A 17142-nucleotide genomic window follows, 5' to 3' on the forward strand; every position below is an offset into this window, starting at 1 on the left:
CTCTTTGCAGACTGAGTGCTTTGGGGCTGAGAGCGCAGATTTGCATCTGTTGCAGCAACCTGGGACCAGAATTTGGTGGGACTCCATTGTGTTGGCTCTCCAGTTCAATGCTACTACAGTTTCCAAGCATCTCCTTGATCATTTCAGAGGCCTGCTGTGATAAGGGAGCCCCCTTCAGCTCCGATTTCATTGTCTGCTCGGGGAGTACAGAGCCCCATGGATCTCTCCCCTAACTTTTCTCTACATGTAGATGCTTCCCCTAAGGTACTTTCTGATCTTGCCAGGAATAACACCCTGCCTCTCTCTACCCCATTATGAGCATCTCTAGTTGCTTCTCTGATGATTCACAGTGTTCTCTCTGAGGTGGTCCATCCACAGGTGATTGAGCCTCTACCCATACCTTTTGATCCTCTCCTGGAGAGTGGAAAATGCAGACTGCGTCTAGTCTATCATCTCGACCCCTCTCTACAGTAATTAACTTGAGGAGGGGATATATTATTCTGGGTAAACAGAACCAAGGGGCTTGTATGGCTCAAACTCTGTTGAAACTTCTGTTCTCCATGACCATTCTCTGGCCAGCTTATCTTACTCATGTGGTCAATATTATGTTTATCAAATGTGGTCTTAATTTTCCTGATTCTGTCAGCCAGTTAGGCAAGTTCTTCCTTGTTATATTTTTGATGAGCACTTTCACATTCACATATCCCCAGGACTGTTATTCCTAACCTGACACGACACATCTTTTTTTCTTTCTGTTAGATATGGCAATACTTGCTGAGTGAGAGAGTACATGTTAAATTCCAGAGAAAGAATGGGAGATGAATCAAAGGGTATTCAGAGATTTTTGTCTTTAGCAGCAGTGTAGGCCATGACGACTCCAAAGAAAAACTAGGCGCTCAGGGACAAACAAAATAGAATAGCTTGGTAGAATGATCAGTAATTCTATCTTTTTCATGACTATTTTGGAGAAGAAGGCAGTCAGACATTCTTCTGGAATTCCTTCAGGGTATTCAAACTGACCATATAAACTCCATGCACAGAAATAAAAATAGCAGGCATATAAGAACACTCTTTTTTCTCAATAGCAAGATGTTCCTAGGCCCCCTTCCCTTAAAATGCTTGGGCAAATTGACAATACATAAAATCTTAGGGATGAAGAAGAATTTCTCCTGTTGTTTAAGCCCCTTTGATGAGGGTGATTGACATATAAAATTCTGTATATATTTATCATGTACAACTGGATGAGTCTGGGAATAAGTATGTATGCGTGAGATGATCACGACATTCAAGACCACAAACCTATCCATCACCTTTTCTTTTGTACCCTTTATTTATTTATATTAAAAATGTGATAGGAGCACCTACCATAAGCTCTAGCATACAGATATTGTTCACTATAGGCCTAATATTGTACAATACGTCTGCAGATCTTATTCATCCAGATCTGGAAGAAAATAGAGGACGATTGCATTCTGGTGCCTGCTGGTCCTTACAATATAAATATCCAGTTGGAAATCATGAAAAAACTCTTTTAAAATAGATAGCAGAATAAAAGGAGAAGATGACTACCTATAAAACTCGGGGAAAGGTTGATACTTAAGCGTCAGCAAATAGAAGGAAGCCAACAAAGCAACTGGGAAAAGAAAACAACCAGAGAAAACAGAACGTGCAAAAAGACACCCAGGAAACAGCACTGCCTAGAAAGTAAAGTGTTTCAAGAAGCCCAGGAATAATTATGACCCTCCAATGCTAGAGAGTCAGAAAGTTTGAATTATAAAGAAGTAAGATACGGACTTGTTTGGAAAGTATCCATAAGGTGACCAGATGTCCCGCTTTTGGTGGGACAGTCCCGATTTTTAACAATTTGTCCTGCAGCATTTTTAAAAAGTCCCAATTTTTGGAAAGAATGCACAACAAGCTAGGGAACGGTGGGAGAACAGGAAGGGAATATACGGTTTTCAGCTGCCATGTGACTATTTCGCCAGGATATGAGTTTTATATTATTTTTGTTAATTTTATAATGTTAAACTTTAATAATAACAAATAATTGTTGAGAAGTGAGTATCGAGAACTGCTTATCAAAGTTCGCATTGTTGATCAGTTGTTAGAATTTGACAAGAAATATGCCAAAGAATAAAATAATACTATACATAATTTTTTAATGTATTTGTAAATTGTACTTATGTTGAAATTAAACAATATATTACAATACTATTTTTGCATTCTATGAAAATTTTTGTTGCTCCATATAGACCAAATTTTTAATTAAAAACTCTTCCTCCCCTCCCCCCCCCGACAATGGTGTCCCACTTTACCAATGTTAAAATCTGGTCACCTTTAGGGGAATTTCAGTAGATTGCTGAAGAGAGAAAACAAATGGTAGTTATGAAATTATTGAGAGATCAGAAAGTACAGACAGGAATAGATTTTTTTTTCAAAAATGCATATCTGCTGTGATAAGGCAGTTATTTGTTCAATTTAACTTCTAAAAAATCATGTAGCATCTAAAACATGTTTAGAGGATGACCTCAAAGCAACAAGAGAGGGGAGTTGAAGAAATTGTAAATCCAGGGTAATATACAGGGGAGAACTGACTGGAGAACATCAGCAATGAACAGGAATCACTGACCTTGGATAAGACCAAGGACTTCACTTCCTCTGAGACTGGAGATTAAAAAAAGGGAGGGGAGGGTACTGCTGACTGTTAGATTTACATATTCTAAAACAGGAAACATAAAACCTTTCTATTTTACCTGTTAGGAGAAAGCAGTACAATCAGGAGATTGGGCAGCTTTCAGGCAAGCATGTTAAAATCACTAGCACGATAAAGGCGAGGGAAAAAGCATTATTCTAACCAAACTCTTTCCACAGAAATCCGTCACACACGAAGCCATAAAAATTTCATCTTTCACTCTCTCTGATCAGTCATAGAGCCGTGGAATGTTAAATTTTAAAAAAGACCTTGGATATTATCTGCTCTAACTCTTCAGTTAGTTATGAGGCTGAAATAAAAATGATGTTTCTCAGTTCACTTAGCTTGGTGGGGATCGAGTGCAGACAAGCTCATTCCAAAGGTGCTGTTCTTTCCAGTACACTGGTACTATCATTTCAGAATGACCTCCTACCTTTGTTTACTTAAAAAAAAAAACTTTTTTGATCTATTTCTTTTGGTTTATTTTTATTCATGCAATACACACACATACCCAGTGCCAAAATATGTATGTACATTTTAGTAAACGAAAAACTGCATTAAAATTGTAATATTCAATATAGACCCATAAAAAGATGAATACAAGTCACATTGAGTCCCTCTTGTAGTTGTAGCTTAAATATTACGAATTTAATACAGATTTTTCATTTCTTATGTATACATTTTTGGGATGTGTGTGTATATATATTTATTACATATCTTGGCCAAGTTCCATTAGTTTCTCTTTGTAGCTCTGCCAGCTCCCTCTAGAGATTGTAGTAGAACAGAATCAGTAGAAATTTAACAGCATGTTTCCTAAGGCTTACTATAAGCTCATAGACTATGTAAAATAACATTTACACCTTTTCTGGTATAATTATCAGACATATTGTTCTAGATGTGTCAGAGTGAAGCCTTTACATTTTAATACATAGGACACTACATTCACTGAAGTAATTGAACTTAAAATGTGTTAACTATATTAGGTTTCATATGTTTGTAGATTGCAAGAAAAATTTAAAAAAAGAAAAAAGAAAAATTAATGTGATAGTGGTTCTGTATGTATTTACTATTGACTAAAGCATTGTGAAAACTTTGTTTTACTAAAACTATGCATTATATATTAAAGCTTTATTATTTTAACACTGTTACTTAAAATACAAAACAGCGTTTAAACCTAGAGAGAGTAACATCATTTGAACAGATTTACTTTTTAAAGACTGAGAATTATATATAATCATTGCAATCCTCGGGTTGTTTTGTAACAAGCCATTAGCATAGATTTTTTTCTTTTTTGCAGTTTTTGGCTGGGGCTGGGTTTGAACCTGCCACCTCCAGTATATGGGGCCGGCGCCCTACTCCTTGAGCCACAGGTGCCGCCCAATGGTTTTCTTTTAGATATTTTAAGTTCTGTGTTTCTGGTTAATAAGTAATGGATCCCATCATAAAATATCTTACTACTTCAGAAATGTATGAGGCTTTAAAAAGTAGATGTCACTGCACGCACATTATTTTATAACTTGCATTTTAAACTTCAAGTTATATGTTGCGTTTTTCATTTCAGTGCAGATGTATTAGTGATACACAGTATCCCATGGTATGTATATATCAACCCACCATGAAAGCACATTTGAGTTTGTTTCTAATACATCCTACTCTCAAAAAGTGGAAGAGAATTAAGACATTGATACTCTAAAGAGTATCAATGAATGTCTTAACACAATAATTAAGTAAATGAGGTGAAGGCTATATTAACTAGCTTGATGTCAGCACTCCTAATTGTATATAAAATCAGCGCATTGTACCCCATAAAAGCATTATTGTATACACAACCTATGTGTATATGAGTTAATAAAAAAAAATAAGTATTTTAAAAAGTGGAAGAGTAGACTCAAATTCATGAACATTAATGTTTTCAACAGATTTTGTGAAATTGCTATCTAAGAGGTTGTACTATATTATATATTTTCCTCGATGGGTATGAAATCTTTTATTTCCCCCCATCCATGACTAAACTGGGCATCTTCGGCTAATTATTTTTTCACCTATCTCACATGTGAAAATGCGTTAATTCATTTCAATTTGCAATCACTTAACTATAAGTGATTTTGGAACATCCTTCGTACACAGATATGGCCATACATTGTCTTTTCTGTGAATTACCTAATTGTGTATTTTATGCATTTTTCACTTTTTTGATTTGTGGAAGTTCTTTGTGAAAGTTTTTTTTTTTTTCAGATATATAACTATTAAGTTCCTAGGACATTTCAGGTCATAAAATAGTGTTAAAGAACATAAATAATTGTCACCTCTATGTAGGTCAATCAAAGTATATTACCAACTGAAACATATTATTAAACATTGTGTATTTTCACTCACAGAAAAGCACTGCTATATACAATAGCTAAATTATCATAGGGCACTCTATTCATTTTATTACTCTACTCATTCTATTACTTTATTATTTTCATACCATGTGAAATGAAGGGTATCCAATTTTCATGAATGATTTTTCCAGTGCATATAATATTTTTCCTTTGTTATTTACAGACTGCTTGATGATATAATAATGACTTGTCACTGTCCTTAATCAATGTTTTTCTTGTTTGTTTTATGGAAGGTCTATGCCAGAAAGGAAGCCTTAAAGGAAGGTTTGGATAAAACTGTCAGCCTTCAGAAAGACCTATCAGAGATGCATGAATGGGTGACACAGGCGGAAGAAGAATATCTCGAGAGGGATTTTGAGTATAAAACTCCAGATGAATTACAGAGAGCAGTTGAAGAGATGAAGGTAAAACAAACCAAATAAAACACAGGAAAGAAATGCAACATTGTTTGAAATGTGATTTTGTATAATACAATCAATTCTTCTCTTGGTTGAAGAGTAGAGGTTAATTTTTAATTAATTGAGCTCCAAGTTGGATATACATTATTAAAATCACAAACCAATTATTAATTTCAATGCCCTGTGATCAGAATATAAACATCAACAATCACTTTGAAAAGGAATTCCCTTGAAGTTATATAGTATTATGAGAGTGGAATCAGCAGGTCACATTAGCGGTGACTAGCTGATGCAAATTTCAGTTAAAACTAGGGAAAAAAATGTTTAAAATGTAGTCAACAGGCTCTGTTAGCTTTGTAATTTAAAGGGTCTTTTTCGTATTTGGAAACCACTAAACATTTTAAGTAGTGGCCTTTAATATGTATAAAAGAACTGAGTTTATATTAATTTCTCTTGTATCTTGAAATAAGAAAACAAAAAATAACATTAATTTAGGACCAAGGAAATAGGTGTGTACCACGGACCTGGGTGTGAGGCCTGGAGTAGGCAGTGGCATTTCAGTACGGTTTTGAGTGACTCAGTAGTCAGCATAATCGTCCATTTTATCATACTTATACCATAACAGTAACAAACTTGAACTTATGAACTGAGGGTTGAAACTTACATGTGAAGGAATTACCTAGCTCTGAGTTGGCACTCACTAATTTGTGCTGTTATTTTTATGTACTAGTAAGTAAAAATGCATAATCTAACCACACTAACCTATGTGAAATATTGCTACTGTTGATACTGTTTGGTTCAAGGACTTATGACAGAACAGGATCATTGTAGAGCCTGACACTTGGGTTTAAAACTTGGCTTGGTCCTTTGCCAACTGTGTCAGTTTGGACAAATTATATAAACTCACTAAACCTTAACTCCCACATTTATAAACTGGGTGTCAAAGTCCCTGCTTTGGGGGATGATGAAATGAATGCAATAGGAATGTCCTAATAGTGGTTGGCACAAAGTAAATGTCCCTACCTCAATATTTATTACTGTAATTGTTATCATCAATACCATATAAAAAATAATTAAATGTACTTTATCATTTATATGTTAATTCAGAAATATTTGTTATAGTTGATAGCAGAAAGGAACTTATATGAAAACGCAGATGTTTAAACAGGGGCTCTAGCATATGGATTTAGTCAAATGTAGAAAGTAAATATCAAATGCACCTCATAAATATATGCAAATATTATGTATCAATATTAAACAACCTACCAACAAGCTAAAATTTGTATAAAAAGTAACAGTGTTTAGAGTTTTGAAAATGACTCTAATCTAGTGATATTATATATCATTAATTCATTCATCAACACTTACTACATACATACAACATGCCAAATATCCTTAGAGATACTGAATATAGTAGCAAGCAAGACCATTACCTGCTTTCTTGAAATTTACATTCTACTTGACAGGTGACATAAGCTGTGAATGGAGAAATAAATAAAATCATTGAGATCATTATAATTTATGTAACAAATAAACCTAGATTGTAAAATAGAGGGTGATTTGTGTTTAGACAAGATTTGTGAGTGATGCTGGTTTAGTTTTGATTTGTAGGGTATTTATGAGGAATTACACTTAATATGAGAGATTTGAATCTTATGAAAAAAACAAAAAATTCACAAAAGCACATTCCAATAAGAGGAAATCGCACCCACAGACTCTAAAGCTAATAGGGAAGAGAAAGAGGCCTGTCTGCCTGAAGGAAATAAAATGGGGAATAATGAGACGAGTTAGAGGGGGTGGGCAGATAACTATCAGCAGAGGAGTTGTGTAGGGTGTCACGGGAGTTTTCATTCTAAGTGAAAGGGAAAAGCCATTGGGGGATTTCAAACAAGGGACTGTAATGGTTTTCAATTTGGCTGTGGGGAGGTCAGTAGGAGGAAAATTATACTGGAGTGTGAGAGAAGGTACTTTGAGAGTAATACTGTCCACAATTATGTATCTGCTGATCACAAAACTAAAATCCCCAGATAGGTCAAATAATTTTTCCATAGTCGCAGGCTTCATCTGTTGTAGAATCATTAAGATTGAAGGTTTCTTTTCTTTTCTTTTCTTTTCTTTTTTTTTTATCGTGTGCCACCCATGTGGTCTTTTCCTATGTATCTCAATTTTGTGTGGTCTGTTCTCACCAACTCTTTTTTTTTTTTTTTTTTGAGACAGAGTCTCATTATGTCACCTTCAATAGCACGCTGTGGCATCACAGCTCCCAGCAACCTCAAACTCTTGGGCTCGAGCAATTCTCTTGCTTCAGCCTCTCAAGTAGCTGCAGGTGCCTGTCACAATGCCCAGCTATTTCTCTGTTGCAGTGTCGTTGTTGCTTAGTTGGCCCAGGCTGGGTTTGAACCTGCCACCCTTGGTGTACGTGGCTGCCACCATAACCACTGTGCTCTGGGCGCCAAGCCCTCACCAGCTCTTTTAATACTATATAACTACTGCCCCAGATCCCTAAGTAGAAAATCTGCAGCCAGCTTGTGTTCAGCTGCTCTGTTTGTCCCTGGATTTGTTTGTTCAACTCCATTCCCCTTCTGGCCCTCTTCCCCCTCTCCTTGACTACCCTACCTCTCTGGCCAACCACCCAGTCAGATCCTTTTGATTTTTCTATGCTAGACAGTAGACTGTCTCAAACTTTAAAATTTTGAGAAGAATCCCTGAAAGATGAGTGGTTCAATGAATTTGTCCCCTTTGATTGATATGTTGAAATAATTACCAATAAAATTGGTGCAGCATTGGAGTAACATTAAAAAGAGGAAAAGCTGAGGAAGTTTCTGACAACAGCATCCAAGGAAGCTGGCAGGAAAATTCCACGTGTTGAGTTTTCTGCCTGGAAAGCAAGACAATCTCTTTAGGTCAATTTGACTACCGATAGGGTAGTGATAGCCTTGTCCAGACTTCTACCTATATTCATCTTGACAGCACATTTATCTTTATTGTCAGAAGATAACTAACAGACCTACTTTGACATCACTCTCGGATTTAGTCATAGAAAAAGTAGAGACCTCATTTGGTTTCTTTAGGTTCTTTCCTATATTTTAGTTGAAAATGATGGTACTGTTTTGATAACTTATTTTTCCCATGTAAGCAAAACATTTTTTATTTACATAGAAGAACCGATGGGGGCGTTTGATAAGAGACATCTGACTGTACACTTCTCTGGTATGTTGGTAATGAACGTGTGCAGAAATTTTATATTAAACCCTAAAAATTCCACAATTTTATTTTTAATTGTTGTCTTTATTCTTTTTTATATTTTACACTATTGTAACTTGAGACCTTGTGTCCCACAGAACTTACACATACAATGGGAGTGATAAACACACAACATACTTGTGTAATCACTAAAGTAGTGATTCCCACACTGAAGTGAACATGAGCATCACCTGGAGGATTTGTGTCATACGCAGACTGGCCGAGCGTGGTGTCACATGCCTATAATCCCAGTGGCTACTCTGGGGAGGAGAATCTCTTGAAACCAAGAGTTAGAGATTGCAGTGGGGTATGATACAGGGTAACAAAGAGAGACCTTGGATCTGAAAAGAAAAATACATAGAATTCTAGGCCCCAACCCCAGAATTTCTGATTCAGTGAGTCTGCATTGGGGCCTGTGATTTTTCATTTCAGCCAAGTCCAAGGTGATGCCAAGAAGCAAGTTCCAGAGCGGTTCCATGGAAGCATACTTTGAAAACCACTGGTTTGATATGTTGGTAATGAAAGATGTCTGAGCATACTCGTATCATAGTTAGATTCATGGAAAGAAAAGGAAAAAGAGCCACCATTTCCTACATTGATTATCTCTGAACTACACTAGTCATTTAACTTTCTACCTTTCCTCACAGTCGAGCAGGGGTTCTCACCCTGTAGGTTGCAACCCATGGGAACTATATTAAAGGGGTGCTGTATTAGGAAGGTAGAGAACCACTGCACTAGAAAAACCCATCCTAATCCATATCTATCTTGGCTCATAAATTTTGCTCTCTTCTTCTCTGAACCTGTCCTAATATCTAAGCCTGTTTTTTTGTTTGTTGGTTGGTTTGTTTATTTTTTTAAGACAGTGTCTCCCTTTATCACCCTCAGTAGACTGCTGGGGCATCACAGCTCATGGCAACCTCCAACTCCTGGGCTTAGGCGATTCTCCTGCCTCAGCCTCCCGAGTAGCTAGGACTATAGGCATCTGCTACAACACCCGGCTATTTTTTGTTGCACTTTGACCGGGGTGGGGTTCAAACCCGCTACCCTCAGTATATGGGGCCAGCACCCTACCCACTGAGCCACAGGCACCACCCAGCCTGTTTCTAAGAAAGAATATATGGAACTAAAAATCCAGAAAAGAATTATTTCTAGTCCTACATTTTTGGATACTTGCATGAGTTGTTCATAACTTGTATAAATTATAATTTCATGCAGTGGGTCCACTACAACATACTCCTTCTTTATCTCATGGAGGATTTAAGAATGACTTAGTGGAAATTGTGAGAAATAAAAGATGTAACTCCCAGGCTGACTTACTAAAATTCCCTGAACCTCAGTGTTCTGATATCTAATATAGAGATAACAAAATATATCTCAGAAAAATTTGTTAAAGCTCCAATGAGGTGGCACATATGACATGGCTGGCATAGCACGTGGCAGCACATATTAAATGATTAATGGTTGTCAAAGTTGTTGATGATGTTATAATTACTACAGTCAAAATAGGATTTATGTAGAAATAAATCCCATGTTTAGTGATATCAAAAGGCTGATTTATCTAGAATATTGTACTAAAGATGTCCATTAGTTAAAGTCAGTAAAAGCAAACATTTTAGACTCACACAATTTGCATTTTTTGTGATATTGTGTATTTTTAAGAAATTGTGGGACAAAATCCAAAGAAGTAGGGTGATTATGTTGAAAAATACAAAGGCATTTTATAGCTGACCTTATCCATATTCTGCCCATAGGTTATCGCTATATTGTATGCAGGCTTAACTTCTGCCTTTCAGAACCTGCATTTCTTTACCTGAGGGCTTTCTCTGGCCACTGAATCCCACTTTTGCACCTGTGTGGCAGACTGCACATACTAGGAATTTTTTTTTTTTTACTAAGTCATTTGTACGTAGATCCTGATAGGAAATTAACTTTCCCTAACAGTCTTCAGGCAATGATGAGAGATGATATATAAATAACACCCCAGTTCCTTTACGCCTGAATGGGATAACTGCAACACACATTTCTCAGGGCTTTCTAACAAGATAAAACTCCGGTCACCAACAGAGATTGTTGAGCTTAGTATACTTGCTGAGCAAATAGACGCTTATGATCTCTCTTCTGTTTCTGAATCTTCTGTCTCCATTTCCCTTCTACATGCATTTTCTTCACATTGCACATGCACGTAAACTACTTATCCTTTAAAGGTTTTGTGGTTTGCCCCTGGAGGACCCAGAACTAAAGATACCGTGTGTGTGTGTGTGCTCCTGTGCACATAAAATGAGTTTAAGAGTGTAAATTTCTTTAGGCCAAAAACCACCCACCGCTTTTCTGTGGTTAAAACAGTTAGGTTTGTTAATTTTTGCAATAAGGGAAAATGGGTGACCATTGGGTATGTGAATATGAAAAAATAATTATAGGATTCGGGCTTGTGTTAGGGGACTTGAGAAAGGGTTTAGTGGCTTTACTTAGGAGGTTCTCATCATCAGCAAGTGAGGATGACTCTATGATTGGGTATCTTGTCCAAAAGGAGGGAAAATCAGAGTGAGGCTAAAGTTGTGCTTGATAAAAGAACAACATTGATTCATATTAAACAGGATAGAGGAGTGGTTTTTATTTTGTGCTTTGGGAAATGTTAATGTTTTGTCTGTATTCAGGCCTGGTTATTGGATTTTGTTATGGTCTTGATCCACCATGACAACAAAATGGCCTTAGCCAATGTCGAATTTCTGGGAAACAGTTTGTCTTCCACAGGAGAAGACCAAAGCGTAACTGGGAGTACCAGGCCAGCACCTGGTGTGAGGGGCTGCTTCTCTCTTTCCTTCATGAGTTTTCAATTAGTGAACAAAACTTTTTTTCATTACAATATGGTCCTTCATATAACTTTACGGGGACAATTCTATGTTCAGTATTTTTTGAAATAAATGATATTTATGCTGATTTTAGTATTATTCATCCATCTAAGTAATTTATAAGTGATTTCAATTCTGCACTGCTAAATATTTTTTAATGTAGTTAGTATTAAAATATTTATTTGTCTTTTGCAAACCATTTTGTATAGATATATACATATTTGGCTACAAATCCAAACCCACATACAGACTCGTTTCCAGTCTATTCTTACGGAAGGTCTATTACATTTTGATTACAAATGTTTCCACTTTCCAATTATAACTAAACCTCCACTTATGCAAGAGATTGGAGTCCCTGCAAGAGATTGGAGTCCCTGTTGGATTTATTTTTATTAATCTTATTCCAAAAGAGATATTGTGAGGAAGCGATCACATGATGCATTGGAATGTATTTTGGAAGGAAGGTCATTGCCGTGTGATTAAGAAACCTTGCTTTTATGTTTCAGAGAGCTAAAGAAGAAGCCCAGCAAAAAGAAGCAAAAGTGAAACTGCTGACCGAGTCTGTAAACAGTGTCATAGCTCAAGCTCCACCTGTAGCACAAGAGGCCTTAAAGAAGGAACTTGAGACTCTAACCACCAACTACCAGTGGCTCTGCACTAGACTGAATGGCAAATACAAGACTTTGGAAGTCAGTTCCTTTTCTTGGTTTTTATCTGTTCTATGTCAACATATGGTTATATATGTATCATAGCAGTTAAGGAAGCAGATTCTGGTTTAAAACTACTTAGGCTAGAGTTACTCAAACATTTATAAGTTGTATGACATTGAGCCAGTGGCTTAATCTATATAAACCTGTTTCCAATCTGTAAAAGGGACATAAAATAATACTTATGTCATGGAGTTGATGAGAAAATTGAATGAGCTGTTCTATTTAAAGTACTCAGTGTAGTGTTCAGTAAACATGAGAAGTTATTATTCGGATTCTTATCATCATCATCATTAAGTCATGCAACTCATTTAAATGTATTTTATCCAGGTTTATGGATGTTGGTCTCTATTGTTTTCCTCTATTTGTATGTGTGTGAACTTATTGAAGCACCTTAGTGGGAAAATATTCTGTGAAGTATATTCTTATTATAATTGTGGTTCATAACTGCTATGCCCTACAGAGTTCTTTAAAAGACTGTGTCTTTTTTGTTTGTTCGTTTTACATTATATTTATTCATTGTGACAAGTCACACTTGATCTTTCCCATATGCCTTATGCTCTAGATTATGCTTATCTGAGTATAGATAAAGAATTCAGGTTCCTCATATGACTGCCATTTAATTGTATTAAAAATAAACTGTGATCTGCCTTCTGAAAATACTGTGTCTAGGAGCACAAAACTTTTTCTACTATTAATTGCTGACTCTGTCAGACACTGTACGAGTTGGACTTTAAATTAAGTCCCCTTCTCCCACATATGCTGTTATCTTTGTGGATATAGTTGATAAAATTCAAGTCCCCAATTAATTTTGAATAGCATTGTGGAATTAGCTTCATAGATTGACTGTTTGATATCTAAAGGCAGATACAATTCAGGCCAGCAAAATAGACTTTTAAAAATATTTTAAAATATTTTTACCTAAAGTATCCCAGATATTCCAAATCCAGTATTACTTTCTAATCATAAAATGGGATCTGGGACTAGGCAGGGTGGCTCCCACCTGTAATTCCAGTGCTTTGGGAGGCCAAGGAAAAAGGATCGCTTGAGGCCAGGCATTTAAGACCATCCTTGGAAACATACCAAAACCCCATCTACAATACATCTACAATACATTTTAAAAAAAACTATCAGGGAGTGTGGCACATGCCAGTGAACCTAGCTACTTAGGAGGCTGAGCTCCAGCAGGATCTGTTGAGCCAAGTACTTGAGATTACGATGAACTATGATTTTGCCCCTGCATTCCAGCCTAAGCAACATAGTTAGACCCCCATCTCAAATAAATAAATAAATACAAACAAGGCTCATAGAGATATTAGGCTCTGCCCTCACATGTGATAAAAGTTTGAGTTTCGATTTCTTATTGAAGGATCCTAATCTGCCAATCAAAAATCCAAAAAATTCCCAACTTTCGTCTTAATTCCCTGTATTCCAGTGGGTGGATATTTTCCAATTCTTGTTTCTAGGATGGATAGCAAGCCTGTTTATTCTTGTCCATCTCCTTGGCATGTGTGAGACCAATGCCTCATTTCCCAGCTCAAGTTAGTGTTAAATCCCCTATCTCTTCTACTGCATTGCGTCCCCTGTTCTAATATGCTGGGATTTTGTTAAGCTTGGTTTCCTACTCTCTACTTGCATTTCCCTCTTTTTTTCTGACACCTGAGGTTTTTTATACATGGTATGCAGATCAGCTATGAATTAAACATGTTTCATTTATATTTTCTCCAGCAATTGAATCTGACTGAAACAGGGTGTGAGGGGGGGATGGAGTTCTTCATCACAGGCATCTATGGTCTGAATGGAAGTTTACTTTTTCATTTGTACTCTCCTTCAAAGCCACTTTGAATTCTGTTACCTCAAACTAATTTTAAGTTCTAAACTATTAAGCTTAACAGTTATTCTAAGTGTCTTTTAACTCTAATTCAGGCTTCAAGCCTGTATTTTATTTTGCAAAGGAGACCTGTAAAGCTAGTATATCTAGCCTCTCCAGCTGTGTCCTTCAGATGCGCTGAGGACAGAAGAGGCCATCCATCCTGATGGTTAAATCAGCAAGGTAGTTCATTACTTCAATCTGCAACAAAGTTAATAAGCCACATTACCAGTTGAATACCCTTATCTTCAAAGCTTGAAGGTACCCTCAGGTATTGAAGGAAATATTTATATTTTCCCCCTGGGATCTTTGCCCAGAATGAAGACAGCCTGTAGTCCAGCAGGAGCTGGAAATGACCCAGATTTTAGGTTTCTATCACCTTTTAAAGCAAAATACTTAATTTCACTTTTTGGGATAAACCGTAGGTAAGATACTGAGCAGGTAGAGCAATTTGGTAGATTTATAAGGCAGGTTGGACTGATACTTTCCATCAGATAGAGATGTGATATGCTCCATCATTTCTAAGGGCTTTGAACAAAGGAGAAGTATGGGAAATCTGGTAAATGGGTGTATCCTAACTTAAATGTCCTCTACAGACTTTATTCTTGGTGTTACTCTGGGGGATTAGGCAGTAGTTGGTGGTGATGATTACACCACTCTATTTACTGTATTTATAGGTTTATCTAATTACCATCTCCAAGGTAATAGAAAATAGCCATTTTTATACTCCTGCAGCTTCTTACCTTTTCCCCAACAGGCAAACATGGTCTAGATAATTATCTTTATTTATTTATTTATTGGTTTAAAAGCTACTTTATCACACACATATGAATGCCAAAATAATGTATTATTTAGTTAAGTCTATTTTGAGCATTGCAAGACATGGCAACCTATAATATCTTGTTTCCTAGTGTCTGAGATTCATCTCTGTTATTCCATTTGATGACTTTTTCATTATTCTTCCGTATTATCTATTTAAAGGTGGCATGCATATTTATCCATTTTCTTTCTAGTGGACATTGAAGTTGTTCCCTTTTTGATAGTCATTATTAAAAGTGGTGCTAAAATGATCATTCTTGTAACTGTCTTTGTTGTTCGTGAGAAACCATTTCTCTAAGAATATATACCCCAAACTGGAGTTGTCATCTTGTTAGGTATGTTAGGAATGTTCACCTACTGAGAATGACAAATTGTTTTCCAAAACGGCCACTCAAGTGCCAGCAATGAGGGTATAGTCGTGAGTATAGCTGCCGTCCTAAGTGGTCACTGAGAGTACCCACGAACCAGCAATCAAGAAAAATATGTACTGATGCACATCTTCTCCCAAACATGAAATTGCCAAAATTCTTATTATTGTCAGTGAACATAGTATTTCATTATAATCTTGACTTACATCCCCTTGGTTACTAATGAGGTTGAATGTATCTATGTGCTTATTGTATATCCATATTTCTGTTTTGAAATTCTGGTCCAAGTCTTCCTTTCAATTTCTGTTTGATTATTTGTTCAATTTTTAATTGACTTTTTGGTATTTTTGAGTGTTATTATTAATCTATTTTAAATGCTTTAATTGTTGTCTTCAAGTTTGAGGCTGTTGTGTCAATCCCTTTGTGGTGTCTCATGCTGAAAAGAAGGTTTAATTTCTGTAATCAAATTGGTTTATCTGTTTTCTTTTGCTCAGTTTAAAAAAAAAAAAAAGAACCTTAAAGTCTTACCTTACCAAACACCAGAAATATTTCTACTATATTTTCTTATAGCAGTTGTGAATGTTTAGCTTTTTTATGTATGAATAACTTACATATATGAATCAATTTCACAATACATATCAAAGGCAATTTAAAACTAATCAAACTTTTAGGCATGGTGGCTCATGCCAGTAATCCTAGCACTCTGGGAGGCCAAGGCAGGTAGCTTGCTTGAGCTCAGAAGTTTGAGACCAGCCTGAGCAAGAGTAAGACCCATCTCTAAAAAAAAAAAAAAAAAGTAGTGGGGGATTGTAGCAGGTGCCTATAGTCCCAGCTTCTCAGGACGCTCAGACAAGAGAATCACCTGAGCCCAAGAGTTTGAGGTTGCTGTAAGCTATATCACCAAAGCACTCTACTGAGGGTGACAAAGTGAGAATCTGTCTCAAAAAAAGAAGAAAAAAATCAAACCTTTGAAATAATTACTACTCATATTCTGATAATATACCTCAATGAAAAAATTATATTCCTGTTGTTTACCATAAATTTATAGTAGCAAACAAAATTAAAAAGTCTAACCATCCATCAAATGTATAATGTTAATGAGACAATATACAGATATATCTACTTAAGCCATAGATTTCCATTAAAAATATGTCCCCTTAGTTATGTGGAAAATTTATGATATAATCTTTAATGAAAAGAGAGATATAGCTAAATTCATATTTTAATTTCTTTTAACTATCAAATTATATGTGGTAAAGTTTTGAAGAAATCATAAAAAAGTGGTAATACCTGATGTGTGAGGAAGTTAGAATTATATTTTCATTTTTACACGTTTTCGTTTCTCTATTTTCCAGACCGCAATGTGGGTGAATATTTTTGTTTGAAAATGTAAATCACTGGATCTTGAATGTATTCATTATTCATATAATAAAATGCTTCCCTAATGATTTGTAATTATAGGGGCATTAGATGAAAAAAATGACTCATGCATTTTAAATTGTCTACTACAAAGTAAAGGTGAAAGTTTTAAAAATGCAACATCAAAGTCTCGTATTCTCTTGTATGCCATAATATTTAATGTATGATATGTATTTCTTTCTTAGGAAGTTTGGGCATGTTGGCATGAATTATTGTCATACTTGGAGAAGGCAAACAAGTGGCTAAATGAAGTAGAAATCAAGCTTAAAACCACTGAAAATGTTCCTGCTGGAGCTGAGGAAATCTCTGAGGTGCTCGAGGTAAGTTGTGAATTAAACTAAACGATGATAATTTACATGCAGTATTGTAAAAGGTCAATTAGCGAACAGAAAA

General features: G+C 35.9%; 1 protein-coding gene across 1 annotated transcript in view; it reads left to right on the forward strand.

Annotated features, from left to right (window-relative positions):
- DMD (dystrophin) overlaps nt 1-17142 on the forward strand; it is a 2307273-nt gene that overhangs the window by 884464 nt on the left and 1405667 nt on the right. Inside the window, exons 26-28 of the mRNA XM_023515448.1 lie at nt 5310-5480; nt 12073-12255; nt 16935-17069. Of these exons, the coding sequence (XP_023371216.1) occupies nt 5310-5480; nt 12073-12255; nt 16935-17069 (489 nt within the window). The remainder of the gene's footprint in view (nt 1-5309; nt 5481-12072; nt 12256-16934; nt 17070-17142) is intronic.

The sequence above is a fragment of the Otolemur garnettii genome, unplaced genomic scaffold (assembly GCF_000181295.1).
Source record: "Otolemur garnettii isolate 467f Iridium unplaced genomic scaffold, OtoGar3 scaffold00072, whole genome shotgun sequence".
In the NCBI taxonomy this organism is placed as follows: Eukaryota; Metazoa; Chordata; class Mammalia; order Primates; family Galagidae; genus Otolemur; species Otolemur garnettii.